At 53.2% G+C, this 27411-nt stretch overlaps 1 protein-coding gene across 1 annotated transcript; it reads left to right on the top strand.

Annotated features, from left to right (window-relative positions):
* The first annotated feature begins 1090 nt into the window (after positions 1-1090).
* On the top strand, positions 1091-3007 carry SIX6 (SIX homeobox 6). The gene is made up of 2 exons (XM_075501566.1): positions 1091-1662; positions 2839-3007. The coding sequence occupies exons 1-2, from the start codon at positions 1091-1093 to the stop codon at positions 3005-3007; spliced, it is 741 nt and encodes a 246-aa protein (XP_075357681.1).
* Positions 3008-27411: the final 24404 nt, after the last annotated feature.

Raw genomic sequence — 27411 nt, 5'->3', positions numbered from 1 at the left:
AAAACAATAAGGTTTTAAATGTTAAAAAAAAAAATTATAAAGCTTTAGTTGAAGGGAGAAGGACGCTGGGCTCTTCGCAGAGAATTCCTCATCTTAACAGAGATGGGAAGTGACCCGCAGGAGGAAGGGGGAGAGTTTTTCCCCAAATCTCGGCTCTTCCCGCGGTCCTCCCGCTGCACCCACCGTCGCTGACACTCCCGGCATCGCTGTCACCGTTATGCAGCCGGTTTTTGTCTCATTTCTCAGCCCTGCCTTACGCCCCTCTCCGACCCCGGGTGCGCCGAGCTCTGTGCGTGCAGCCCCAAGGCCGGACCCCACAGCTCTGCCGGGGAGGGTGTAGGGGGGTCCCGGGCATCCCATGGCGGGGGCCGCTCCCTCCAACTTTCGGGCAGCAAACGGCAGCGGGTGCCCCCTTCTCCGCCTTGCAGCCTGCCGCTGCCGGGGCGGGCGAGCTGCTCTGCCCCTGCCCGCGGCCGAGGGGCAGGGCGGCGGGGTGGCGGCCCCAGGGAGCGGGACGGGACGGGACGGGACGGGACGGACGGACGGGGCGCCCCGGGGAGCGGAGCCGGGCGGGGAGCGGAGCGGGGCGGGGAGGTGCTGCCGGCCGGCGGCGCGGGGCCTTCCGCCGTGATTGGCAGCGGCTGACAGTGAGTGGCAGCCCCGCCATGGAAACCCGGGAGCCAATCTGCCGAGCCCGGCAGCGAATCAGCCGCTCCCGCAGCAGCGCGGCGGCGGCGCGGAGCTGGGCTGGTGCCTTTTATTTTTCCCTTTTTTTTTTTCCCCCCTTTTTTTTTCCTTTCCTCCCTTCCCTCCCTCCCCCCACGCCCGCCCTCCCCCCCGCTCCATCCTCCTCCGCCTCGCCCCTGCCCACCGCCCCCAGTCGCCGGAGCCGCCGAGCGCTCCCCATCGCCTCTCCGCCCTCCGCCGTCCCTCCCGCGGCAGCTCCGCCAGCGCCGGAGGAGGCAGAAGCGGAGCGAGGGGCGGCCGCCGGGGCCGCTGCCCGCTTCCCCGCCGCGGGGCTGTGAGCGGCGACGGCGGCAGGCGTCGCCGGGGGTGCGCGGAGCGCGGAGCGGAGCCCGGCGCCGCCTCCATGTTCCAGCTGCCCATCCTCAATTTCAGCCCGCAGCAGGTGGCCGGGGTCTGCGAGACCCTGGAGGAGAGCGGGGACATCGAGCGCCTGGGGCGCTTCCTCTGGTCCCTGCCCGTGGCCCCCGCGGCCTGCGAGGCCCTGAACAAGAACGAGTCGGTGCTGAGGGCCCGAGCCATCGTGGCCTTCCACACGGGGAACTACCGGGAGCTCTACCACATCCTGGAGAACCACAAGTTCACCAAGGAGTCCCACGCCAAACTGCAAGCCCTCTGGCTGGAAGCGCACTACCAGGAGGCGGAGAAGCTGCGGGGCCGACCCCTGGGACCGGTGGACAAGTACCGGGTGAGGAAGAAGTTCCCGCTGCCCCGCACCATCTGGGACGGCGAGCAGAAGACACATTGCTTCAAGGAGCGGACGAGGCATTTGCTGCGGGAGTGGTACCTGCAGGACCCTTACCCCAACCCCAGCAAAAAGCGGGAACTGGCTCAGGCCACGGGACTTACCCCCACGCAAGTGGGCAACTGGTTCAAAAACCGCAGGCAAAGGGACAGGGCAGCAGCCGCTAAGAACAGGTAAGGTGCTGCCCGGCCCCTCGGGGCACAGGGCCCCCCCTTAGGGACGCTCGGCCCCCGCCGGCCGAGGCCGGGGGCTGGCGGGGCCGGTGCCAGGCTGCCGGCGGAGGCGACGCGGCCCCGGCGCTGGGGCGAGCCCCGCCTCGGGGGACGGGGAAGCGAGCCCGGGAAGTTTCTCCCCGGGAAATGCGGCGAGATGAAGTAGGAGCAGCGGGAAAACCTTACGGCTTTTTATTCATTTATTTCTTTTTCACAGCGGAGGGTCCCCGTCCGGGCTCCCCCTTGGCCGCTCTTCGGGGAGCGGGGCGGGGGAGAGGGAGAGAGACCGCCCGGGCACCGCGGCTGGCCAAGCTGCCGTGACCCCGGCAGGACCTGGCGGCAGAAAGGGCCGTATTCAGCGGCTAAGCGGAGAGAAACCCGCCTTCAAAGTTTCGCCCGGACATATAGAAACCTATTTCCTATATGTCCGTCTGGAGCAGAGCCGGCAATGCCCCTCTGCGGGCCCTGCTGGGTCGCAGAGAGCCGCCTTGCCCTAAACCTCTGCCGGAGCCAGCCAGGACCGTCGCTAGGGATATTTTTCTTTTTTCTCTTCTCCCCCCCCCCCCCCTTTTTTTTTTTAATCTTAAACAACAAAATGCGCGGCGTTCCCCGACACTAGTGGCACAAGCAGACGCCCCGGGGGGCGGGGGAGGGAGCAGAGTCCCCCCGTTATCTCCTCTCCAGGGGCCCGGGGTGGCATTTCCACTCGTCACCCCGCCGACCACTGCTCCCAGCCGGGCGGCCGCACGTCGGGGGAATGGGTGCTGTCACCCGCAACCCCTTTTTCATCGGCTGAGGGGCAGATGTAGGGCCTGCTGGAGGGGAGCCGCCGCCCGGGAGATGCTGCGGGGAACGACCCACCCCTCGGATGAGTCCCGCTTTGGGGACAAGCTGCGGAGGGGGGGGACAGCCGCCCCCACGGGTGTGCCGGCCGAGGAACGGGGCTGGCCCTGGGGTGGGCACCCAGTCTCTCAGGCAGAGCCGCGGAACTGTGATAACTGGCGTGAGCTGGAGGTGGGGGCAGCGGCGCGGGGGCGCCGGTCGGGGGAGTCCCCGGGGGGGAAGCGGGGGGCTGTCGGCCGGTCCCCGGGGCGTGGAGGGCCGGGCGGTGATGCTGTGTGTGCCGGTTCCTTGCAGGCTACAGCAGCAGGTCCTAACGCAGGGCTCGGTGCGCTCGCTGCAAGCGGAGGAGGAGAGCGGCGGGGAGGCGGTGGGGGCCGCCTCCAGCCCCGCAGCCAGCCTCTCCAGCAAAGCGGCCACCTCCGCCATCTCCATCACATCCAGCGACAGTGAATGTGACATCTGACAGCACCGCCATGACAAACCGGGGGGAGCCGGAGGTCCAGCTACCCGGTGCCTGCCTGCCTGCCGCCACGGCCGGAGCAGCGGGGCTTGCAATCGCCCGGCCGCGGTCGCCAAACCCGGGGTACGGGGCGCTCCCCAGCCACACGCCGCCCGCCCGCGCCTCCCGCCCAGCCCCGCAGCAGACTGCGTTAAAAAACCTGATAAAAATCGTTGTCGCCTTTATTCCGAAGGATTTGCAGAATTGATGCCTAAAAAAAAAAAATTAAAGAAAGCCCACAAAACATTAAAAAAAACCCCACAACAACAAAACAACGGAATGCCAAGTTGCAAAATGTCTGAGCGCCTGCCCTTATCCCGCGGGGGTGTTTCATGTTGAAAAGACGCTGTTCTTTTGGTTGGGTTTTGCTTTACTTTAAAGGGTTTTTATATATATATATATATAATGTTTATTTACTTATTTAAGGGATTGCTATGGTAGATTTTTTTCTATTATTATTATTATTATTAATTATTATTATTTTTGGCTTGTTCTCTATGTGCACAGGTGACTTGTAGAGCATGTGCAGGACGAAACTGTATGAAGCAGCCTAAAACCATAATAAAATATTTGGTGAACGACCCTCGCATCTGCTTTGAAATGCCGGTGTCGGTCTCAAGCCCGCCAGTTTACGCAGAGCAGATCTCCGAGGCCACGGGTATTTCAGCATCAGCTCGGCAGGAACCGAACTAGCCGGGTCCCCGGGACCGGGGGTGATGTCTTTGCAAGGCAGGGAACTGGGGGGAGCCGGGGGGAGCCGGGGGGAGCGGGGCTGGGGCCGGCGGAGGATGCGGGTGCCCGGGGAAGGGAAGGAGAAGGCATCGCCGCAGCTTCTCCTCTCCCAAGGGCTGAAGGCTTTTGGGATTATCGGCAGCGAATTTTCGGACAGGGAGGAGGAAAAAAGGAAGGGGAAAAAAAAAAAGGGAGAGAGAAATGGCTGGGGACAGCCTAGCCGGGGCAACCAAGCTCCCTCCCTCTCCTGGCAAATGCAAGGAGAAGATGGGGAGTTAACAGCCCTCCGTGCCCGGGAAGGGCCGGAGCGGGGGCGAACTAACCCCAAATCCCGGCCCCTGCGGTGTGCCGGGGGCTGGCCCCACCACCCGCCTCCCTCGCTTTGTTTTGCGGCGGTTTTGCTGGAGGAGACCAAAGGCCAGGTCTAAGGAGCGTGCTAAGCTTCCCCCCCAGCAGAAGGACTTTATATTATACAATTTGACATTGATCTTTAAATCGCCTGAGCTGTGCTTTTTTTGTCTGCTCGGTCTCATCGCGTTTCCTTCCCTGTCCTCAGAGAGATGCCTCCCCGGTAAGCTGATTGCTCAGCTCGTTTTATTTAGCAGGCGAAGCCTTGCATGAGGGAAGCCGGGCAGAGCTAACCCGCCGCGGCTGCGAGAAATGCCCCAGCTCCTGCCCGGCTCCAGCCCCTGCAAAGGCACGGAGGCGGCGGGGGGGCAATTTCAGCTCCCCCTAGATTAATTCAATCCTGCTGCCTTCTCTCGGGAGGCAGATTCCCGTCTCGGCAGTGGCTTTTCCCCCCTCTGCCTAACTTTACATTTAAAGCTTGAAAAACCGATGTCTAAATCTGCGTTCCATCCCCAGTGCATGTGCCTCGGTTTTCCTCACAGCCCAGCACAGGGACGGGGCAGGCAGCAGGTATTTATTAGCTGGTGGTGAAGTCCGTTTACAAACAACTGTTTCCCTGGCGCGGTGTTAATTCGGGGTGTTGGGGGGGGCAAACGAGCTGTGCTTGGCGAGTGCGGAGCAGCGGATGACGGGGGGGGGAGCGGGGGCAGCGCGGGGATCCCCAGCTCCCTTTGGGGGGGCACCCACCCACGGGAGGGGCCGGAGCCCACCTTGCACCCCAACCCTGCGCCACGTTTGTTGCCTCTTAAACCCCACCGGGTTTGTCCCCGACAGAGCCCCGCAAGAGGAGCCCGGCTTTGCTGCCCCAAGCACGGCAGCGAGGTGGGCTTTCGCCTTGCTCGGGGTTTGGCGGCAGCGCTTCCCACCCGCGGGTTTTCTAGGGAGCAAACGCGGTTTTCGCCCTCAAAACGGAATCGGCTGAAACACACCCTGCTCTGTCTTTCCTTCCCCGGGAATGGGTGAAGCGGATTGCAATTTCTGCATTGGCTTCTGCGGGCAGAGTAGCTAGCGTTTATTGTGGCGAATTAAACCTTTCGAAAAGACATAGGGAGAGGTGGAGGGCTGTGTGAACACGTACGCTCAGCCTCTGATAACGTGGCATTTCTTTCTAACTAAAAAAGCTGGAATTTGGACAATAGGCAGTGGCGTGAATATTACCTATTTCGACAACGGCGTTAAGCGGTATAAAGGATGCCGGATCTCCCGAGCGGGCTGTGGAGGGACCCTCCCGCCGATGCTCCGTGTCCCCAGCCGCAGCGAGGGCACAAACCAACCCCTTCCGAAACAGGGCCCGGGGCGGGGAGCGGAGCACGGAGCTGCCCGGAGGGGAGCAGAGCAGCCCCGCTCCCCGGGACGAGCAGCCCCGCTCCCGGGCTTGCTCGTTGTTGGAGGATCAGGACCGCTGAGCATCTCCCAGCCCCGCTTCTTCACCCCGCTCGGGGCTGCGTTCGGCTGTACCGATAAGACCCACGGAGGAAAAACCCTTTTTTTTTTTTTTCTCCTTTTTAAAAATTTTTTTCCCCTTCTGCCCTTTCCCTTCCCGTCTTGAAAGGGAATGCCCTTCCCCTGGCATTTTCAGCATTTTTTTTTTCTAAAGATCAGCCCACGCCATCGCCCTCCCGAGCCTTCCGCTGCTTTAAAAATAATAATAATAATAATCGGGGGAGAAGGAGGGGAGCTTGTATTTACATTAAACAAAACGCTCAGAAAAGGGTCGCTAAAAAGTCTGCCTTGACCCCTCTCTCTCCGGTTTAACAAAGAAGGAAAATATTGTATCAAAAGTGAAGTGAATGGGGAGGGCGGAGAAGAGAAACAGCTTTTCCTCTATTCAGCTGGGGGGGGGAGAAATGTTTGAATATTTCCGTTTCTTTTGAGAAGCGGGGCAGCCCCGGGCAGGGCTGAATGGGAAAGTCTTGTAAGCGGGCTGGGAGGCTGTCAAACTGCTCAGAGTAATCACTGCTAATGAAGGGGTCTCCAGCCCTCCCTGGGACAAAGGATGCTCACGAGTGCTCGCCGGGGCTGAATAGCTAATAAGTTCGCAAGGGGGAAAAATTAGTGAGCTGTCCGCAAATTGATTTTGCAAGAGCGAAAAAAAAAAAAAAGGAAAGCAAAAGGCTTGCAGGTTGGGGAGAGCCTGGCCCCGGTGCAGCTGGGGACAGAAGGCCCACTTATCCGGGGCGCATTGTCCCAGCCCTGGTGCTGCAGAGGAGGGCTGCTGCTGTTTGGAGTGGAAACCGGCGTGGAGGGAGGGCTGGGGCATGCAGGAGCCTCGGAAAAGCCACACCAGCCTTTCCAGGCCGGGAGCGCTGCCCCAGCTGCTGCCTGGCACACGTGGGTGCTCCCCGCACGCCGATCTTCGCGCTCCAGTTTGCACGAGCCTTGCGGAGTGTTCGTCCCGGCTGCATCCCGCAGCCCAATTCCACGGAAGGAAGCAACTGTTCCCTAATTGTTCTGCCACCACCTTTTGCCCCTCGTCTAACTACATCATTTTCTTTGCAGAACAGAAAAAGGGTGGGTGTCTGGAAAGCTATTGAATATTTTGCCGCCACCAGCACCCCGCTTGGCTGGGAGGGCTCCCTTACAAAGGGTCTGCTTTGGCTTGCTGGCCTGGGAGCTGGCTGGTAGTGGGGGTTAGAAAGGAGGCTAGGTTCATTGGGAAGCTCCTTTGTATGACTAGAAGACAGTGCATCTCATGGTTGGGGGAAGCATGAGCTGCATTTTGGACCTTTCACGCATCCAATTAAAGGCTTGGGAGGATCAGACTCTATCACAGATCCAGTTACCCCTGGCCGGTGCAGGGGTAATACTGTGAGAGAGAGCGTAATACTCCCCAGCGATGTCTGTACCTGCCTCTCAGCAACGCCAGGCACTGGCTTTTTTACATTCATGTTATTTCTTTCTTTTCCAGGAGAAGATCCAAATGTATTTGCTGGAGGGGAGGATGGAGGTGTGGGAGGCCAAAGGGAAAGGGCACTGTGGGGTGCAGAAGCTGCCAAACTTTGACCTGTCCTCTCCCCTGTCCCCTCCCCAAGGACACCCCGCAGCCCCAGCACCCACAACAGAGCCTGAACCCTGGGCTGACCTTGGTGTGCCCCCCCCGAGGGGGGGCCTGAGGGCGAGACCTAGCTGGGAATCAAGGGAAGGAACATGCCATCTTAGATCCCCCGAGGGATACAGCACTTTGCACTCTATCGGCATTTATTCTCAGCAGCAGGGTGGCGGATAAAGCCCTTGGATTTCTGTTGCCTTCTGTTTCAGGACAAGCTGCAAGACCCCCAGCAAAAGGCCAGGAAATGGCTCCCCTCCCTTCACCACTTGCTACATTCAGTCTAAGCCCCCCAAAATGCAGAAATTCCCTGGAGAGCCCATTTTAACCCTGTGGCCTTCTGATCTGCGACACGGACCTCTCTGGTACACACCTTCCCTGCAAGAAATATGGTTTGGAGGAGAGTTTCCAACTTCAAACCTTATAAAAACAAAGTGGGTTCATGTATTTGTCCCCTCTGGCTTTTCCCAGAGGTGGGGGAGGCACCATGGCCCCGCAACTCTCCACACTTCATTAGTTGTCTCCTTACACTGAGCAGAGCAGTACCTGCTGCCCCTCCATCCCGCTGGGGTCAGCCCCGAGGCATCAGCCCTCACCACCGCTCCCACTGTTTCTGTCCCAGAAAGCCTAAAAATGGTGCCAATCGCCCAGTGCTCTCCCCTCGCAGCCTAGTATAAAGTAAAACCCAAGGGGCTTTTCTTCCATCTTGGGATTGCTCCATAGTGCTGAGCGAAACCCACCTCTGTGGCCTTCCCTGCTGTGACCCACGCACATGGCATGGGTGGGACGGGATCTGCTCCCTCCCCACTTACGTCTGAGGGAAAAGTGTCTCCTCTCCAGCAATGCCCGAGGAGGGGGTTGGTGGGACCTCCAGGACTCCCTTCCCACCATGCCTATCCCAAGCTGAATGAAGATGGAGATGGTGTCAGACAAGACTGGGAGCTTGCTGTCCCCAAAATCTGGATTTGCAGCTCAACCTCAGACAACCAGGACAGCCTTGTCGGGAGCATGTCTACACGGAGACCTCTCTCTCCCCCAGCATGCCTTCATCAAGCACAGACTCCTGCCTGGAAAAAATCTGATGGGGTTTTAGCTCTTTATTGTCACAGTAGTGACCTCTCATGGTCCAGGCAGCCACTTTGCCATGTCTGTGATATTAAATGACATGCCTTGGCACTGCTGCCCGCTGGTGGGGGGCCTGCTCCATGCTTTTCAGCCCTCTTAGCCTCCAAAACAGGGTGGCTATGTCCATACTGCTGATGGAGAAGGCTCTGCAGCCCATGCTAGCTATTGAACCATTCCCCGGGGACTGTGTGGGACAGCACTGCCTGCTCTGAGGCAACCCCGTGCCAGGGACTCTTCTAACATTTTAATTGGATAAGTGATGAACCTCAGTGCCCTCATACGTTATAATGTACAGATACAGCCAGACTAAATCACTTCAGACATCCCAAACAGCCTAAAGGATTTAGACACATCTCTTTATTTCCATTTAAAGCTGTTCCTCCTGATACTTTTTCTTTTCTGGTTTGTTAGCAGTCTGACATAAAGCAAAGATGTGAAAAGAGAGGTTATCATAATCTAGTGGTAGAAGCAGAAAGGGAGCATCCATTTGTCCTGAGCACCCACGCCTTACTTGCACTAGTCTCAGAAGTTTGATCCCTTAGAAAACTTCAGACGAGCTGAATGCAGGTTTCAGAGGGGAGCCTCCAGGAGACACAGCCACTGCTGAGATCTGAGATCTGCATCCACGCACACAGGTATTGATCAGCAGAACAAGCTTCTCAGCCTTTATTCAATAACTCCATAGTAACCTGCAATGACACGCTATTTGGGGCTTCACTAGGACAGGTGGGGAGTTTTATTCTAGTGCTACCTTCTCTTTTTCAAGACCCATTGATTTCAATGGAGAGCTCTACAATAGGAGAGCAGGACATGATTTTTTTTCAGCTGGAATACTTTTGCTGTGTTGAATCTTCTTTCAATGACCATTAGTGGCTCCATTCAGAATGAAGACACCCCATTCCTTCCAATTTCGCCTACTGAAATATGTGTGTTTCTTCAGAAGCAATTCCTGAAATGCTTTCATACCACATAGTTGTAATACCAAGGCAGCCAAGGCAGAATGACAGCTCTTCTTCTGGAACACCATATCGTAGGATAATTCCCCATTAAATGTACAGGGAAGCCAGCCACACACAGGGACACACAGGTCCAGTGTTTTTCAGGCACTTCAAAGAAACACAAGGACATGCGACTGTTCTTCAAGGAGCAAATTGCTGTGTCTATAAGCTGGAAAAAAAGCCTTCTCGTAAACATCTCTATCAGGACATTTATCTCGGAAATCACTCTTCAGGCCAGGTTGTTTTTCAAGCCAATTTGAAGGCTTTGTGGGTTGTTCTTCAAAATGACTTTGGTTTGCGGTCACTTTCTCATGCACTTGCTCCCGTGCAGGTCAGCAGCCGGTCCCTGGAGCCGCTGTGGGGATGGATGTCCCCAAAGCTGACATGAAGGAGGTTGATCTCTGCAGGTTGCCAGCATGGTCAGCAGGGGAGAGAAGTTCTCACATAGGTGACTCGGAGCACCTAATCCCACTCTAGTTACGCTAGCGCAGTAATCCAGCACCGTCAATCTGGCTCTGTTGCCTGGAGAGACGGTCCCACCCTCCTCCCCCTCCATCCTTAGCAGCAAGAAGATCTAGGCAGTTTTAACCAAGATCAGCTCTCTAATTAAGTTCACCGTCTGCAAAAGCTTGTCTCTGCCTATTGACCGCAGAGGTAGATGAGACTCCCGAGGCCCAAGCTGAGTTTCCGTGAGTATTGTTCCCACTCAATCTGTGATCTTTTTTATCCCTTGACATCCCCAAGCGCTGAAGGAGTGATGCTAACCAATTTGGTTGTTAAGCTTAAACTGCTGGAGTATTTCCCAGCAGACTTGTTTGGCAGGTCACTCGTGGGGCAGAAGTACTTTGGGACTTCAGCAGTGGGATGTCTCCTGTAGGGAATGGCTCTTCAAGTCACATTGGTACTTGTGAGCACATAGTTCATGGCTCTTTGGCAGATCTGCTCACCCGGTTCCAACTTTTTAAAGCTGTTTTTCCTGGTAATTTTTCAGTTTATTACTAGGCAATACTAATAAACATTCCTATTACAGTATTTTAGTTGGTCTCTGCCATTTTCTTTTGGCTTTGCTTCTGCTAGAAACTCACTGTCTCCAGGAGCTGAGATGTCAACAGAGTAATTTCTCTGTTCCAGAAGCTCTTCGCTAAAGAGCTGAGCCGCAGGAACTCAGCTAAAAATCCTCTGTACGGTGGCATCTTTGTTGTGCATGGGACTCGATGGATATGGTTCTTCACCCCAGGCCCCCACAGCGTTAGGTCTTGCCTTTCACCCATCCTTCATCACCCATTGACTTTCAAGTGTGTAATCTCAAAACTAAGTGTTTGTAGGACTAGGGCTTTAAACAGATGAAATATAAAAAATTAAGGTTTGTAATGCAGCCTCAGAGTAAAGTGAATGAGCTGCTCTCTCTGTGGCTTGTTTTTTTAGAGGCAAGTATTTGTTCTATTACTTATTGATGTTGCTAATTGCCATCTGAGGGTTTGGACGGGAGGGGGAGCAGGCTGCATTGCTGGATGTGGAGCCCTTTTGAGATAAATGAGCTCTGAGAAGTAAGGAATTTGCTGTAGCAGTCCTGGAATATGTGCCGCATTTTGCAAAGGCACCCAGTGCTCTGCATTTCCTTGCACAGAGAGAGCTGCCAGTGCTCAGCTCTTTTATTTCGGAAGCTACAAAAAATAGTTGCTTCATTTTAAAGTCCTGAATTTGAAAATGCTGACCCAAGAACTCAGGTTTGGGGCATGCTTGAAGGGAGAAAAAATCAATTTTAAAATGTTTTTTTAATGTCTTTGATTTTGGAAAATCAAATTTAAATACTTTGTCTCAATGTGGTATCAAAACACCCCCCAGCCAGGAAACCTTTCCTTTCCTGAATCAAAGACAGAAGTCTTCTCTCCCTCTCTCGTGCCCACACATCACACACGTATACCTACACGGAGGGAGGAGAGGGAGGAGGATATGAGGCAGGGAGCACTTAGTGTTCTGTCTAAACTAAATGTCTATTACAGAAATAAATGTGCTCAAAGAAAAAAAAATTGCATCCACATTAGACATTTAATAGGTTATTTCTTTACATGTACAGTATACACCTTTTTATATAGCTGATATCTCTTGTATTGGAGCATGAACATTAACCTCCTACAATTCACCTTGGTTTGCAAACTGTAAGAATCAATTCACCTAAGATGGATGTTCACATCTAGTTAGCTTTCTGCATTATCTCAGCTGGAGAGGTCACTAAAAATAGTTGTATAGCACTTTAAATTTTCAACAGGGAGACTTTATTATCGTTTAGATCCATCATCGTTACTTTACCTACCATGGTTCTTCCAGCTGAAATAATGCACAGAGCTGGTAGTGGCTAAGTGTTTTCAGAGTTCATGCACTGATGAGCAGGACAGCTTGGACAGTATCTGAAATGCTAGCAACAGCAAACTGAGCAAGCTGCATGGACAGTGTAACACTGGTTCAGTAAATCCCCACTGCTTCAACTATTTCATCAAAAATGCCTTTTTTTTTCTGCTCTCCAGCACTGCGGAAGCAGGCCTGAGCTGTCACCGTGTGCAACCCTGATCCTGCAAACCATTACCTTCATGAGTAGCAGTCCTCAGCCTCCCCCCCCGGTCCCGCTGAAGTCAATGGGGCTATTTGTGCCAAGAAGCATCGAGGGGCTGCGGGGTCACGTCTGCATTGTGCGAGACAGGGTGACAGAAGAAAGGCTGTCCTTAACGGCGCTGCAGCATGATTTTCATTTGTTATCTTTAACAATTTCCCCTGCTTTGTTAGGAATAAGTCACCTTGCCGAGGCTCTCACGGCCTTCCAGGCATTAGAACTTGCTGTTCACATGTCACCGCTATATGTCACTGTACATACATATGGATGTAGATATACGCTTTGGCTGTTCAGGTTTGTTTGTGTTACTAGATTGACTCAGCCATTACGAGGTTTCTAAGTTTCACCTTCCATGTCCACACACATGAGAGCGCAGTGAGCCCCCAGTGCCTTGGCCCAGGCGCTCACACTGGCGTTGCTGATCCTGTTTGCATTCATTGCATATATTTATTTAAGCAATGGGGTAAGGCTCAGAGAAGACGTGAAATGCCTGGGAGCACCAGCAAAGTATCAAAAGACACAAAGAACAATGGAGCAGACTGACTCCTTTGTTACATTGCAAAGTAGGTGTAATTAATGAAATGCTTCATTCATTTCTTTAATAGAATGGTATTAATTATTTGTTGCATAAAGAAATGCTCTTTCCTTCAGCATTAGCTGCTGAGCTCTACATTGCGTCTCGCTATCAATTCATACCAGATCCAAATACTCTTAACATTAGCAGAAAGGTTCCTGTTGACTTCAGTGGCCATTAGATTGGGTCCTGCTACAACAACATGAAATTGCCATTTTCAGGGGTTTAGTTAACCGGATATAAAAAACTTTGTACCAAGCTGCATAACAGAGCCTAGGAGAAATCTCTTTCCACCCTTGCAATCCTGCATTGTAACTCCAGAAGAGGCTGTGCTGCCAGGCACTGAGAAAATCCAGAGAGTACCTCACCGTCTTGGAGCTTGGTGAAATGGGCTACAGCTTTCCTACCAGAGGTAGAAGAAAACTGTCTCGTGATGGGTATCAAAATGGATAGGTCTTCAGCTGTGTCAAAAAGAAAAGATGTTGACCCAGATTTCTCAGTCCAAGTGGTACATAAGTCAAATGAAAGTTAGCCATCAAGCAGAAGTTTGGGAATATTTTCAACTGCCAACATAGAATCATAGAATCATTTAGGTTGGAAAGGACCTTTAAGATCATCAACTCCAACCATTAACTTAACACTGCCAAGCCCACTGCTAAGCCATGTCCCTAAGCACCACGTCTACACATCTTTTAAATACCCCCAGGCATGGTGCCTCAACCACTTCCCTGGGCAGCCTGTTCCAATGCTTGACAACCCTTTCGGTGAAGAAATTTTTCCTAATATCCAGTCTAAACCTCCCCTGGTGCAACTTGAGGCCATTTCCTCTTGTCCTATGGCTTGGTACTTGGGAGAAAAGACCGACACTCACCTCGCTCAACCTCCTTTCAGGCAGTTGTAGAGAGCGATAAGGTCTCCCCTCAGCCTCCTTTTCTCCAGACTAAACGACCCCAGTTCCCTCAGCCGCTCCTCATTAAGAGTTGTGCTCCAGACCCTTCACCAGCTTCACTGCTCTTTAGACACGCTCCAGCCCCTCAATGTCTCTCTTGTAGTGAGGGGCCCAAAACTGAACACATTATCCAAGGTGCGGCCTCACCAGTGCTGAGTACAGGGGGACAATCACTTCCCTAGTGCTGCTGGCCACACTATTTCTAATACAAGCCAGGATGCTATGGGCCTTCTTGGCCACCTGGGCACACTGCTGGCTCATATTCAGCCAGCTGTTGACCAATACCCCCAGGTCCTTTTCTGCCGGGCAGCTCTCCAGCTCCATTTCCCCAAGCCTGTAGCGTTACATGGGGTTGTTGTGACCCAAGTGCAGGACCCACCACTGAGCCTTGTTGTATCTCACACAATTGTCCTTGGCCCACCAATCCAGCCTGTCCAGATCCCTCTGTAGAGCCTTCCTACCCTCAAGCAGATAATCTTCTGATAATCAGACATCTTCTTAAATGATGGAAGGAGTACACACCTGTGGGTGTTGTGTGGTCATTTTCCTGTCTCTCATTTCTGCATCAGAGAAATTTCAAGAACTGGTCCTAGAAAAACGAGCTGCCTGAATTTGTTTATCCTGCAAATACTTGTTCACAAGGAGATTCCTTCAATGGGTGCTGTTCACACAAGTCAGGAATGATGATATCCAGCTGGGCTCTCCTAGTACCCCAGGATGAAACCTCTAGGTTTCAAGGAATTTGATGGACCTTTAAGTCAGGGATACACCAGATTAACAAAGCTCTTAGTAAAAGTCAGCAAATGCAGAAGTCTGTAAACTGAGGGCTATATTGACATGATGGGTTAAACATGGCTTTTATGTCCGACAAGGATGAAGCACACAGACAACACAGACGGCTTTGTCCCTGCCATGGCCCCAGCTCAAACTGCATCCCAGTGGCCTCTGCCACCCACCCCAGGGCACTGGAATCCTTGCGGCACTGAGACATTAGGGGTGCCAGACCCCAAAGCCAACAGGAATTGGGGCAAGCCAGAGGCATTTGAGGGAAGTGCTTTGGTGCTTTCATGGTGGATCCTCTGCCCTGCAGTGACTGCCTGTTTGCTCATGACAAACCCTCCCCTGTCCATGTGGTCTTTGCTTCAGCATCATTTCAGCCCCTATGGTCCCCTCCTTTCTGCTCTTCCTCTTCACCAGCCCTCTCCCATCACCCACCTAGCACTCCTCTCCCCGTATCTCTCTGGAGCTTATCTAATCCCCCCCAGGCTCACAAAACGACCTGGCACCAACATGCTGCTGCCACACAGACCCCTCTGCTAACGCTACACACCTTCTTCACACCTCCTGCCTGCCCTCACCGTATGGAGCCTGGAGGTCAGCCTGACCTGACAGCACAAAAGGAGATGTCAGGAAAGCACAGAAAATCATTACAGAATCACAGAATCACAGAATCGTATCGGTTGGAAAAGACCTTTAAGATCATCGAGTCCAACCGTTAACCTAACACTACCAAGACCACCACTACACCATGTCCCTAAGCACCTCATCCAAACATCTTTTAAAGACCTCCAGGGATGGCGACTCAACCACTTCCCTGGGCAGCCTGTTCCAATGCTTGACAACCCTTTCAGTGAAGTAAAATTTCCCAATATCCAACCTAAACCTCCCCTGGCGCAACTTGAGGCCATTTCCTCTCGTCCCATCACTTGCTCCCTGGCAAAAGAGACCGACCCCCACCTCTCTACAACCTCCTTTCAGGTAGTTGTAGAGAGCGACAAGGTCTCCCCTCAGCCTCCTTTTCTCCAGACTAAACACCCCCAGTTCCCTCAGTCGCTCCTCATAAGACTTCTGCTCCAGACCCTTCGCCAGCTTCGTTGCCCTTCTCTGGACACGCTCCAGCCCCTCAATGTCTCTCTTGTAGTGAGGGGCCCAAAACTGAACACAGTATTCGAGGTGCACTGTATTGCGATACTGCGAGGCTCCCCCTCAGCTAGGGGCTTTCCGAGCCAGAAGAGGATTTCTCTCCTATGAACCTCCCTTTGAATGGTGGAAACTTTTACCAACTGCAGCATCTCGTGTCTCAGCGTACCTGAACATGGTTCAGCACGTTCAGCACAATGAGTTCTTGTCTAGCTCATAGACACTCTGGTCACACAAATGATTATATCTTAACGGGTCAAGCTGTGTTAATTGTTGCAGCATCACCTGTCTGGAAGCTCTGCTGTGAACACCTTTTTTTGCATCACATATAAGAAGAAGAAAAACAAACAAACAAAGCACTGGTTATCTCCTGCTATAACAATCACCCATCTCTCAGAATCATATAAACCCATGAATATGCTTGAATGTTAATTCAAGATTTTCCCTCTTCAATTATTAACAATTAAATCACTTATTATTTTCAATATGGATGTCTTCTTGATGCAAAATATATCAGCAAATACAAAGGCCACCACATATGGGAGGGATCCATTGTTGATTAAAATGCATTATCCACAGAGTTTGTAACTCACACTGGCCACACTCCATGGATAATGCATTTTAATTTTATGGGATTTAGGGCTGCAGGTGAAAGATTTAGCTACCTGGAGGAGAGCCTAATAGCACTGAAAGAAACAGGGGTGCAGCACTGAAAGAAGCAGGGGTGATTTCAAAGGAAAGGAGAGATACTCCTCATGTATTTTCAGTCTCTACCCTCACTCTAAAGAAATACACTGATTTCTGTGCTGTATCTGAAAGGAGCATTTCCACATTGAATTGCCAGCAAAGTGGCGGGCAAGTGAGCGTGGGACTGCAGACGCCTGCGTCCATGTTGGGTGCAGAGCCTACTGAAGCCCTTGAGGTGGTCTTGGTGGGACAGAGGGCTAGACATGATGGTAAGCAACAAGCAGAGGAGCCAGTGCCTGGTGTACAGGCAGTACAGACTGTACAGTGCCTGATGGGCACTACACACATTCAGATTTATTTGCACCCTGTTTGCATCCATAGTTCTCTGGAAGTCCCTCTGAGTGTGCATGGGGGCAGAGGCTGGCACCAACCCCTGCGTCTGTGCAGCTGATTTCAGACCCCAAGGCCAAGTGTGCCATTTCTCCAGCAGCATGAGCGGGTCCCCTGGCATTACCTCTGGGGCAAAAATGGGTAAATTCAGGCTGAGGAGAGGAGGTGGTGCTGGAGCACACAAAAACCAGCCGGCAGGGACTGTCCGTTGCCTTTTGGGAAGGGGCAGCAGCCTGGATTAGGGTTAAACGGATTTGTGCTTGCAGGACCCTGGGCCTCTAATTGGGTTTTTTTTTAATTCCTGTAATCCTGGATGATTTGGAGCAGATGCTTCGAGATTACTGCCAGGGCCCAAAGGTGACTGCAGGAAGAAAACAGTCTGTGCCTGGCTGGCAGCAGCGTGGCAGGCTGGGGGTGTCCCCGTGCCCGGGAGCTGCTCAGAGGGCCTGCAGCACCAGCGGGGATCGGTCTGAGCTGGGGTTTGGCCCTGCACCAGGATTTGGGGTGACTCAAAGTCACCTTTGCCCTCCCAGCAGCCTGCAGGTGTGGGGGGTCAGAGCCCATTCCCCAGGAGGCGGCTGATGGGAAAGACAAAACCATATGGAGTTGCCAAAGAGAATTTATTTTTCCTGCCTGCTCCTGAGCACGTGTGAAAATCCCCTGGGTGTTGGCAGAAACCCTTGCACCTGAAACCCCAACGCCAGGCTGCGAACATGCCCCACCGGTCAGCCGCGGCCTCGGCGGGTCCTGCAGGCGAGATCTCTCTGTATAATCCATCAAAGGATGAGGCTTCAATCGCTGTCGAATAAAACACATCGAATATTGATGGGGACAGACTTTTTAGCAGGGCCTGTTGTGATAGGACAAGGGGTAATGGTTTTAAACTAAGGAGGGTAGATTTAGGCTAGATATAAGGAAGACATTTTTTATGCTGAGGGTGGTGAAACACTGGCACAGGTAGATGCCTCCTCCCTGGAAACATTCCAGGTCAGGCTGGACGGGGCTTTGAGCAACCTGATTGAGTTGAAGATGTCCCTGCTCATTGCAAGGGGGTTGGACGAGATGACCTGTAAAGGTCCCTTCCAACCCAAACCATTCTATGATTCTGTGATAACCTGTTATATATGGGCTCAATCTTGGCTTAGCACCATCCTGCAGCTTTTCTCCAGGGTGCTGCTGGAGTTGGGCAGCTCCTGCCTGGCTTTCGCAGGAAAGACCAAGGGACCACATTGGCCAGAGAGAGAGCAAGAGGCACGGGAGCAGAGGGCAATGAGTTTGGTCCATGGGACAAATGAAAATAAAGTTTCCTCTGTACCAACTTAGGGATTCCGAGGATATCTCAAAAACCAGCCTATAACCACCTTCTGCACAATATAAAAATTCATTTAAGATGATGCCCAAGAATACTTGGTGAACTCCTTGGGTTTTGTTGGCCCAACGGGACTCCTTGCTGTCCACTCCAGCTCTTCCTTCCTCTGTCTCTTTACAGCTCCAGGTAGGATGAGCTGTAATGTGCCTTTGATCTTTGGGAAACAGTTGCCTAACCTGATACAAAATATTAAAAGCCTGGATCCGAAAGCAAACCTGTGTTTGCCTGTGGGTTCCAGCAATAATTTTGCAAGTCTCTAATGCTGCAACTTGAAGCAGCCATTTAGGCTAAAATATATTCTCTGATCTTAAACATTTAATAAACACCATACAAAGATATGTACTATCTGAAATATTCATAGCCTGGGCGGCAGGCTGAAAACACTTGGATTTGGCATGGGGTTATTTGAGGTTTTCCTTTGAAGACCAGTAGATTTCTGTTGCTTCTTTGTCATTGAACACTGCCATACAACATTAAAAACATGTAACTGATAATTCATAGACCGTTTGTGATAATATGATGGCCCAGAGATGGTCGCAGTAAACAAAAGCATATCATAAATAGCTTAAAAAAGATGTGGGGTACAGGCTGACTTGTATGAGGTAGGGATTAACTACGATTATTAATAATTACAAGCCCCAAGCCAGGAAAGCACTTAAGCACAATCTTATGCCCCATTGGCTTCCCAAGGCAGCCTCTCCATCAACGCCCGGGAGACTTCAGCGTGTAGCAATGCTCAGCACCAGCCCAGGGTGCACAGGAGCCGGGACCATGGTGCCAGGGCTGCAACGACCCTCTCTCATGAAAGCTGCCTTGCAGGTGGATGGCAGCGATGCATTCCTCACGGGATGGGTATTGCTTCCTCCTTCGCTTGGAAAGGAAGAGAAGAGTTTATCTGGTAACGTTAACATTAAAGGTTTGGATAGAAAAGCTTACAGCCAGGCAGTTTTATCGCTGCTTGACAAAGCCAGCTGCTTAGAGAGGCTTTGGGTCGGGCTATTTAAAGGCGCCGTTGATCCCCAGCCTACTCTCTACGCCTACGAGTCTCCTCGGCTGAAAAGGAGTGAGACCTCAGACCTGCTGAGGGTGGCAGGGAGAAATGGGGTCCAGGCCACCCCAACCCCAGGAAAGCATGAATGTGTGATTGAGGATCGAAGATGTATTTGGTGGTGTTGGCCACAAGAAGGAAACACACACGAGCGGAGCTGTATCTGTGTCCCCACGCGCAGTGTCACGCCCCGGAGCTGCCTTGGTGTGGAGGCAGGGCTCACCTAGCTGGCACCAAGCGTCACCTCTTACGACACAGCGGTGACTGCATGGATCAGACACACAAATACCCTCCTCGCCCATCCTGAGCCGCTCCAGGGCTGGGCAGACGAGGTGGCGGCAGGGACAGGCAGCAGCAGGAGTGGGTCCCTGCGCGCAGGCAGGGATCTCTGCAGGGGAGCCCATGGCCAGGGTGAGGGCAGATGGAGGAGCTGGAACGGTCTTGGCTTTTTCAATTTTATTTTCTCCCAGACAGGTATACCTGAAGCAAAGTTCTGGATTGGGATCTGGGCTCCAGTTCCCACTTCAACCTGCCTCTACCTGATTAGAGCTGCTCCCCTTGACTCAGCCCCACTCCTGGCCCCACTCTGGAGCAAAAAAGCTTCAGTTTGGGTGGGGGCTTGGGGGCACCCATGCTTTGTGCCGGTGCCCTGCACACAGCGGCCGGGACCCTTCCAGCCGCCGCTCAGCCAAAATCCAAGTCTTTGAAAGAAAAGTAAATTCCTGCCTGTCCGAGTCTGGTCGAGGTCCGGGTGCGGGCGCGGGTGTGGATCCAGGCGGGGGTCTGGGTGTGCGTCCGAGTGCGGGTCTGGGCGGGGGTCTTGGCAGGGCTCCGGGCGGGGGCCCGGGTGCAGGTCCAGGTGCAGGTCCGGGTGCGGGTTCAGGCAGGGGTCCGGGTGCGGGTCCGGGTGCGGGTCCGGGTGCAGGTCCGGGTGCGGGTCCAGGTGGGGGTCCAGGCGGGGGTCCGGGTGCAGGTCCGGGCGCAGGTCCGGGTGCGGGTCCAGGCGGGGGTCCAGGCGGGGGTCCGGGTGCAGGTCCGGGTGCGGGTCCGGGTGCGGGTTCGGGTGCGGGTTCGGGTGCAGGTCCGGGTGCTGGCCCGGGTGCAGGTCCAGGTGCAGGTCGGGGTGCGGGTCCAGGCGCGGGTCCGGGCGCGGGTCCGGGTGCAGGTCCGGGTGCTGGGCCGGGTGCTGGCCCGGGTGCAGGTCCGGGTGCGGGTCCGGGTGCGGGTCCAGGCGGGGGTCCAGGCGGGGGTCCGGATGCGGGCCCGGGCGGGGGCTCGGCCCGGTGCGGGCGGCGGTGCCGCTGGAGCCCCCGCGGCGGCCCCGGGCCCGGCTCTGGCGCGGAGCAAGAGCTCCACCGTGTGCGGAGACGGGAGAGCCTGAGGACACCGGCCGGGTTCAGCTCCCGTTAGTCACATTTATGCCTTTATTTACTATTTAATTTTTTTTTTAACTTTTAAAAAAAAATTAAAAAGCAAAGCAAGAAAACCCCGCTGTTCCACAGGACATCTTCTCGTCCGATTCCCAAGGGAGGATACATTCGTTATTGCAGGACTGGACAACCCAATGCTTAATATTGCCAGAATCACAGCCTGCTGCATTGCAGCTTGTTAGAGCCTGCAGTAATTCTGCGTGGGCTTGGTTATTTGCCTGTACCCCACATTTGAGAGCTTGCTGAGGGACACAGACTCTCCCAGATTACCCTTTTCTCCTTCTTCCAAAAGGACAAGGTCACAGATTTGTCATTTTTTTTTTTTGTTTGACTTGAGATTTCTCCAAGGGCTGCAATCGTTCAACAGTCCCGCTGGAGTTTGCCTCTTGCCAAAACAGTCCAAACACAACAAACCACAAAGCCATATTTTGTGCTCACTCAAATACGCTTACTCAGTGTCCGATCCCGTCCTTTTGATAGACCCCTCAGCTCCGTGCCAAGCATGGCCAGGTCAGCGCTCGCCCAGGGCAGCCTCAAGGTGCTGTAGGACCAGGTTTGCAATCCACAAAGCTTAGCAGGAGCTGGGGCAAATGCTGCTGTCGGCAGGCAAATGCTCCAGCCGGAGCACAGGCAGCCGTGCCCACACGATGCTGGGGTATCGCTCCCGCTTACGGCTGTGATGGGGCAGCGTTTGAGGCCGCTGCTCCTTCGGGGTGGGACCAGCTCCGGGCACACCTCAGGGACAATGTTTGTGGGGTAAGGGCTGGCAAACCTCACCTCCCAGCTCAGCAAATAAAAACATCGGGCAGTACCAGAGCTATATAAGAAGAAGGACCTTGGGGACCAAATAGGTTTTTTTCGTTGTTCCTCACTCCCTGGAGTTTCTCTCCAACTTTGTTGCTGTGTGAAAGGCTAAACCTCTCTCACTTGGCTATATCAGTCCTGGGTCAAGCTATGGGGTTAGTTCTTCCTAGTGTTTTTGGTAACTGCTGCCATCCCCGTCCCCGTCGCCGCTCCCCCCCCCCCCCCCCATATATCCCCTTGCTGGATTTGTTTGCAGGGAGGGGAATACATTTATTTCCTTAGTGAGCTTTGCAGGTGTTTGCTGTCTGTAGCTGCCCTTCCCCGATGAGGTCTGGTGGTCAAACACCCTGCAGCCCCCGGGAAGGCAGTGGTGGGTAGCAGGGCTGAGGGCTGACCCTTCCAGGCCAAATCCCTGGCAAAAATCACATCACACAGGCTCTGCTCTTCCCTCTCCCCACAGATGTTTCTGGCTGCAGCTGATGCCAAACCATCCCAAGCCCTAAATCCTGTGGGGTCTGAGCTCTGGGAGGGGAAGCCCAGGTCTTTTGATGCCACCTTGTGGAAACCTCGCTATCCTGCCGTCACCAGTGCCAGTGTCACCTTGGGGACAGGCTTGTGGGCAGCAGGTTGGAGTGCTGATGCTGGGTAACATTTTGGGAAGGGGTTTGGTGCAGCTGATCTCATTTAGGCTCAGCCATGCACAGAAAAGCTGCTCTGGAGGGACGAGGATCATCCCAGCCAAGCAGCCATGCGAGGGGAGCGCAGGTCGGTCCACTGGCAGTTGGACAGGATCAAGGTCCTCATTAAACGCAATCACAGGTGCTTTCGCTTCATAAAAGCCAGCCCAAGGCGGAGGAGCTGCGTGTACCCACATCCACTGCAGCCCTAAGAGCTTCAAATGCCTTTCTCCCAGGAGAGCATCCTTGCCACCAGGCTACAAGCTGGAGGATACTGGATTTATTGCAGGATAGGAGAACATCTTCCCTCCTGTTGAACTTGGACAACAGCAAAGTCAAGAATTTTCCTCTACTGTAGTTTCACCAGGCTCATACTTTACTGTCTCCCGTACGCAAAGATTTTGGCTAACCTGCTGGGTAAGTTAGTGCCTGAGTGGCACTTCTCTGAAAGTCAGGCAGAGCGTTTCCCAGCCGTCACACAGCATCAGACATCCCCCAGATTACAAAATTTGCACAATCTGTGCCTTAAATCTTTCTGAATATCTTGCTTTAAGCCTATGTACCCTGATGACATGCAGCTCAGCATTTCAGCTCCTATCAGTATCTTCTAATACCCAATACAAGCATCTTTATGTCATTTTTAATTTGGAAAGTATGGGCAATGAACAAATATCTTTAAAATCTGAAAATAAATAGGAAGATGATGTATTTTTGTGTGTTTGCCTGTATTTAACTTCATCTTCCCCTTATGTTGACATGGTCTGGCTTACAGTTTAGAAACCACAATAACTTCAAGAACAGCAAAAGCTGCAAATTAAATTACCATAAATCACACGCCCACATCAAATACAGTCAGTGGGACCTGGCTGATTTACATCCAAGTTGTATTTCAGGATATCAGCTCTTTCAAGGTACTCTTGCCAACTCATACTACCACCTGGGGTACTTTGGAGGAGTACAACCCTCATAGGAGGTCAGGAGCAAAATAGCACTTGTTTTCCAGATGCAGAACTGGAAACCCAGCAGCACGATCGCTGCTTTGGGAGGGGAGTCCATGGGATGCTGCTCTGCCATTTGCATGGTTAAAAAAGGGATTTATTGAGAGAATGAGGAAATACCTGCTAAATTCTGTCCTGTACCATGAACCTGCAACACGTTGGATACCAGCAAGTGTGAAATCCCACAGAAGAGGACATCACCAACACCAAGCCAAAAGCTGTGAAAATGTCACCCTCTGAAAAGTCAGGCTAGGATTTCTTTTTTAGCAGCAGTCAGTTTGCAGCTTAGTATAAATGTTATCACTTGAACATCCCTTGTTTTGTACCATTGGGATCGCATTTGAAAAGGCGCAGCATGCTCTCATGTTTTCCTTTCCTTCAAAAACCTTTAGGATTGAACCACAAATGGTATTTTCACATGAAATCCAGCTCCTCTGCCCGAGAGACTGCAGAGACGGGCGGTAATATAATGTTCCTTCCCAGGTCTGACGGAAACGCGTCTGCATTCATAAATTTAAACATCTGGCTCCACTGCAACGTAGGCAAGAAGGATTTGTCAGAGATACAGGGAATTGTATTTTCTCCCTCCTGTCTCATTTGGGTGATGGCAAATTAAGAGCAGCCTTTCCCTCCGTAGGTGCTGGGAGGTGGCTGTCCCCTGAGCTGTAAATATTCCCCTGCCATGGAATCAAAGTGTGACTGGTCCCTCGCCAGTGTGTACTGTACAGGTCCCTTTTAGGTGATGCCCTCAGATTTGTCTGTAATGCCACACCAGTCCAACCCAGCACACAGACCTGCTGCCCTAAGCCTTGGCAGGCCAACGGGAAGGAGAGAACATGGGAGAAAGTCTGTATATTGGCCGGTGCTGTGGCTACTGCTGCATGTTTGTAAATGCCCTGCGAGAAAAGCTATCGCCCCATGGTTTAGGTGCCATCAGGTATGACCATGGCCAACTCTGCATTGACCGACTCTGGGACTCCTCTCTCTTTCACCTAAGCATCATTTTAGCCCAGGAAAAAAGGCTTTCCAAAATAGTTTATAACTACAGAAAATGACAAGAGAACAGTTTCTCGAAACAACATCTCCTGGAAAGTCTCTCCGACAGCCTGTTCTGGAGGGCAAAACCCCTAGGTCTGGGTGTAACCTCCGCAGCTCATCGGTCTGGTCCCTGGCACCTGGTCAGCACTGCGGCATCAGCCTGGCCGCATCCAGCCCCGCCAGCACGTGCCCTTCCTCGTGCTGTCAGCAGAGCCCCCCTCTCTCCGAGGCACAGCCCTGGGCACTGGCGTAGGGTCTCCTGCCCAGAAAGCTGCAGCTGGAGCATTTCAAGCTGTGTCATGGGATGTCTCAGCCCATCTGCATTGCCCACCCCAGGCAGCTTCCAGCCACCGGTCCTGCCCTGCGTATTTGTACCCATGCCCCGTGCTGGGAACAGGTCCCAGAAACCCTTCAGACATCTCCCAGCCTAAGGAAATACCCAAAGCATCCGCTCCAGCCCGGCGGTAGCACAGCAGGGTCACTGTTGTCTCCCAGGCCTGCCAAAACCCCCAGTAATTAAAATCATTTCCCTGCAGTCAGCAAAAGACGCTGTGGTTCCCAGTGCCGGCGGCCGGGAGCTGACTCAGGGGTAGGTGAGTGCATTGGGCTGAGCCCCCCGGGCGGGGGGGGCTGCTTACAAAACGTGGCAGTGAAACAGCCCGGACACCCACAGAAGTGACCACGCTGGCTGGCAGCTGCTTCCCCTCCGAAAACAGCCGGCTGGGGAAGGGCTAGCCTCCGGCCCTTTCTGGGAAACCGCTGTCATCCCCCCAAGGGCGCTCCCAAGATAAGGGTCATCCAGCTTTGCATCCCAGGGCTGGAGCTGGTGCTGAGCTCGGGCAGGGTCGCAGGGGGGTTAACGCTGATTTGGACCCAAAGAAGAGCCTGAGCCAGCTGTTTGGTCCCGATTTACTGAGGAGTTGCAGGAAATTGGCAGCAATCAGTTCCAGTCCTGGCTTTCCAGGGAGGGTTATCCAGGTAAAACCGGGGTGATGGGGTGTGAACGATCCCGGGATCTCAGCAAAAAGCTACTGATGGAAGAAGAAATGTGGGAAAGTTGAAAGGTGCAGGGACAGCATCAGCCATGAGATGGAAGGGGCCGATAAGGAGTAATAAATCCCCCAACTTTCTCTTTACAATTAAGAAGGGTCAAAAGGAAAGTGTGGTGTCGAGCCTGGGTGTAACACCAGCCATCTCACCCATACCACAAATGGGATGGGCTACCAGGCCCCCTTCCAGCACTGTCACTCCTCTTAGAGACTTCATTTGCTTTTTTTCAGAGGCGGCTGGCATTGCCTCGATGTTCCCCGCCAGAGCAGAGCCCTGCTGTGCCTGCGGGAAGAGACAGTCCCTGCCCCATCCCCTCCCCAGCCTCCGCCAACACGGCTGGCACAGGGCTCCAGGAGTTGCTGCCTTTGGTTTATTTCCATTTAGCGAAACAGCTTGGGAGGAGAACGGCTGGCTCTGTGGAGTAGTGGAAATCTCGCCCTCAGCCCTGCCCCGGCTCGCTCTCCCCAGTGCAGGAAGGAGCAGGCAGACGTGAAACGGCCGTGAAGCATCTGCAGGCGTGCGTGGATCCTGCTCATGGATGGGAAACAGCTACGGAGGGGGCTGCGGTGGAGGACAGAGCGGTGAGGAGAGAGAGAGAAGGCTGCTGCCTTCCCCCGCCAGCGCCAACCTCTCCTGGAAATTTTTCTTTAAAATAATTTAACATGAGCAGTAAAAGGCACCAGAGGGGACCTGGCCTCCCTGCTGTGGCCGGGAGCAGAGGTGCTGCTGGGTCTGTGGGTGCATGGAGGTATCAGGGCACAGGTGGGCATCGGCCCCAGGAGCATAGCGGTACCTGGAGATGGTCCTCATCTCAGCTTGCATGTCGCCTCATGGACCACTCAGGACACCATCAACTTTCAACAGAAAAGAGCCAAATTTGTTTGAGCCTTGGAAAGGTTCTGCCCGTTTGGAGCACGATGAGCTGTGTCCATGGAGCTGGGGTGCAGGGATGCCCTTTTGGGGGCTGTACCCCACAGTGATGAGTTGGAAATCAGAGGAGGAAGACCTTAGGCCCAAAAATATAAGAAGACATCTGAGTCATGCCCCTGTGCACATATGGCCATATATTTGCAGCCCTCAGCTGCTACGAATGATGGCAGTCAATGCTTTCCTACCCAGGGATAAGGGCAAAGTCATCCTCCTGGCACATATGTATGCATATGCACGTGCGCCCATATGCAAGGGAGTCAAAAGGGATGGCAGAGAAATTGGGGAATCAGACAAATGGGCCTCTTTTGCTTTGAGGAAGGACAGGGAAGGATGCCTGTGAGCACATTGCAGATGTCCTGCACTGTGTGTGATTTCCTGGAGGAGGCTGAGGTCTATTTCTGAATGCAAATGACCCAAATTTCTCCACATTAAAACATGAATGAAATTTTTCCCATGATTTTCCAACACTCGCTTTCATCCCAAGCAGCGAGCAAGCTACAAAATATCAGCCCTGCCTGTAGAATAAAAAAATCGAGAAAAAACACACATGCAGAAAACTCAGATTTATTGCCAAGTTTTCAAGCAGGAGGGACGTGACTTGGTGCCTGCGAAGTGAAACGGTTACCTTTTTTCTGCTGAATCAAATTCAGACTGGAGTGTGACACTTGGGAGCCCCAGCCCTTGGGGACAGACCCACCGGGGAGCACCCTGCCCTCGGCAGCCCTCGGATGGGGCTCCCCGTTCCTGCGCATGGTCCAGGAGCAGCTGCCGTGCGCCTACAGACGCGACCTGGTGTTGGGTCCAGCTCACGCAAGGAGTTGACGTCCACAGCACCCGGACCCCAGCTCTCATGAAGCCCTGCAGGCAACTGGACTTTGGCCGCAAACTGACCAAAAATTGCTATGTTTTGGTTCCTTTCAGCAAACTGAAGTGCTTTTCATTTTGATCCCCTCCCCCCAAATCTCAAGGATCCTGACAGCTTGGGCTGTTGTGTCAGCTGACTTCTCTGTCCAAAAATAATAATATTTTTGATGCGAAATCCTCAGCTTGCTCTGTTTTAACTCTCCCCAGAGCCCCGTAACTCTGTGTGTGCGGGGATGCCTTTGTGTCCTCTGGCACGCTTTCGCACATGGAAAGAAGAGCTTTTTCCCTACCTGAAAGCTCGTTCCCGTTATTGAACCTCTTTGAAGTCGAGCAATAAAAAGCCCCTACATCCAGGCACAGAGCTCCCTGCCAGCCCTTTAAAGTCTCAAATGCAAATTTCACTGTAACCATACCAAAAATGTGGAAGGCCGCTCCAGACTATGGCATCACTCTCACGAGCGGGTGGTTCTTCAAATAAATACCTACGTCCCAGAGAAGGGCCTCGTCCCATCTGCGGGGTATGAGCATCTCCTTGCCAGGAGCTCCCTCGCCCCCGACACAGTACGCCGTGGCCACACAGCTCTGGGCATCTTGCCAGCGAAAAGGCTGTAGGATGGGAAGAGGAACACAGACGAACGTCGAAAGAATAAACTAAATAAAAATCTGTGCCCTTGCACTGGAATAAATAATCTAACAAGTGAAGCCGGGACAGTTCTTGCAGCA

The sequence above is a fragment of the Mycteria americana genome, chromosome 5 (assembly GCF_035582795.1).
Source record: "Mycteria americana isolate JAX WOST 10 ecotype Jacksonville Zoo and Gardens chromosome 5, USCA_MyAme_1.0, whole genome shotgun sequence".
In the NCBI taxonomy this organism is placed as follows: Eukaryota; Metazoa; Chordata; class Aves; order Ciconiiformes; family Ciconiidae; genus Mycteria; species Mycteria americana.
Note: the sequence above shows the minus strand (reverse complement) of the source record. Positions and strands in the feature narration are given on the sequence as shown.

Excerpts from the sequence above, each read along its gene's own strand:
- SIX6 (XM_075501566.1), top strand. The coding sequence starts at position 1,091 with ATGTTCCAGCTGCCCATCCTCAATTTCAGCCCGCAGCAGGTGGCCGGG. Across the intron at positions 1,663-2,838 it reads GCAGCAGCCGCTAAGAACAG|GCTACAGCAGCAGGTCCTAA; the intron begins GTAAGGTGCTGC and ends GGTTCCTTGCAG.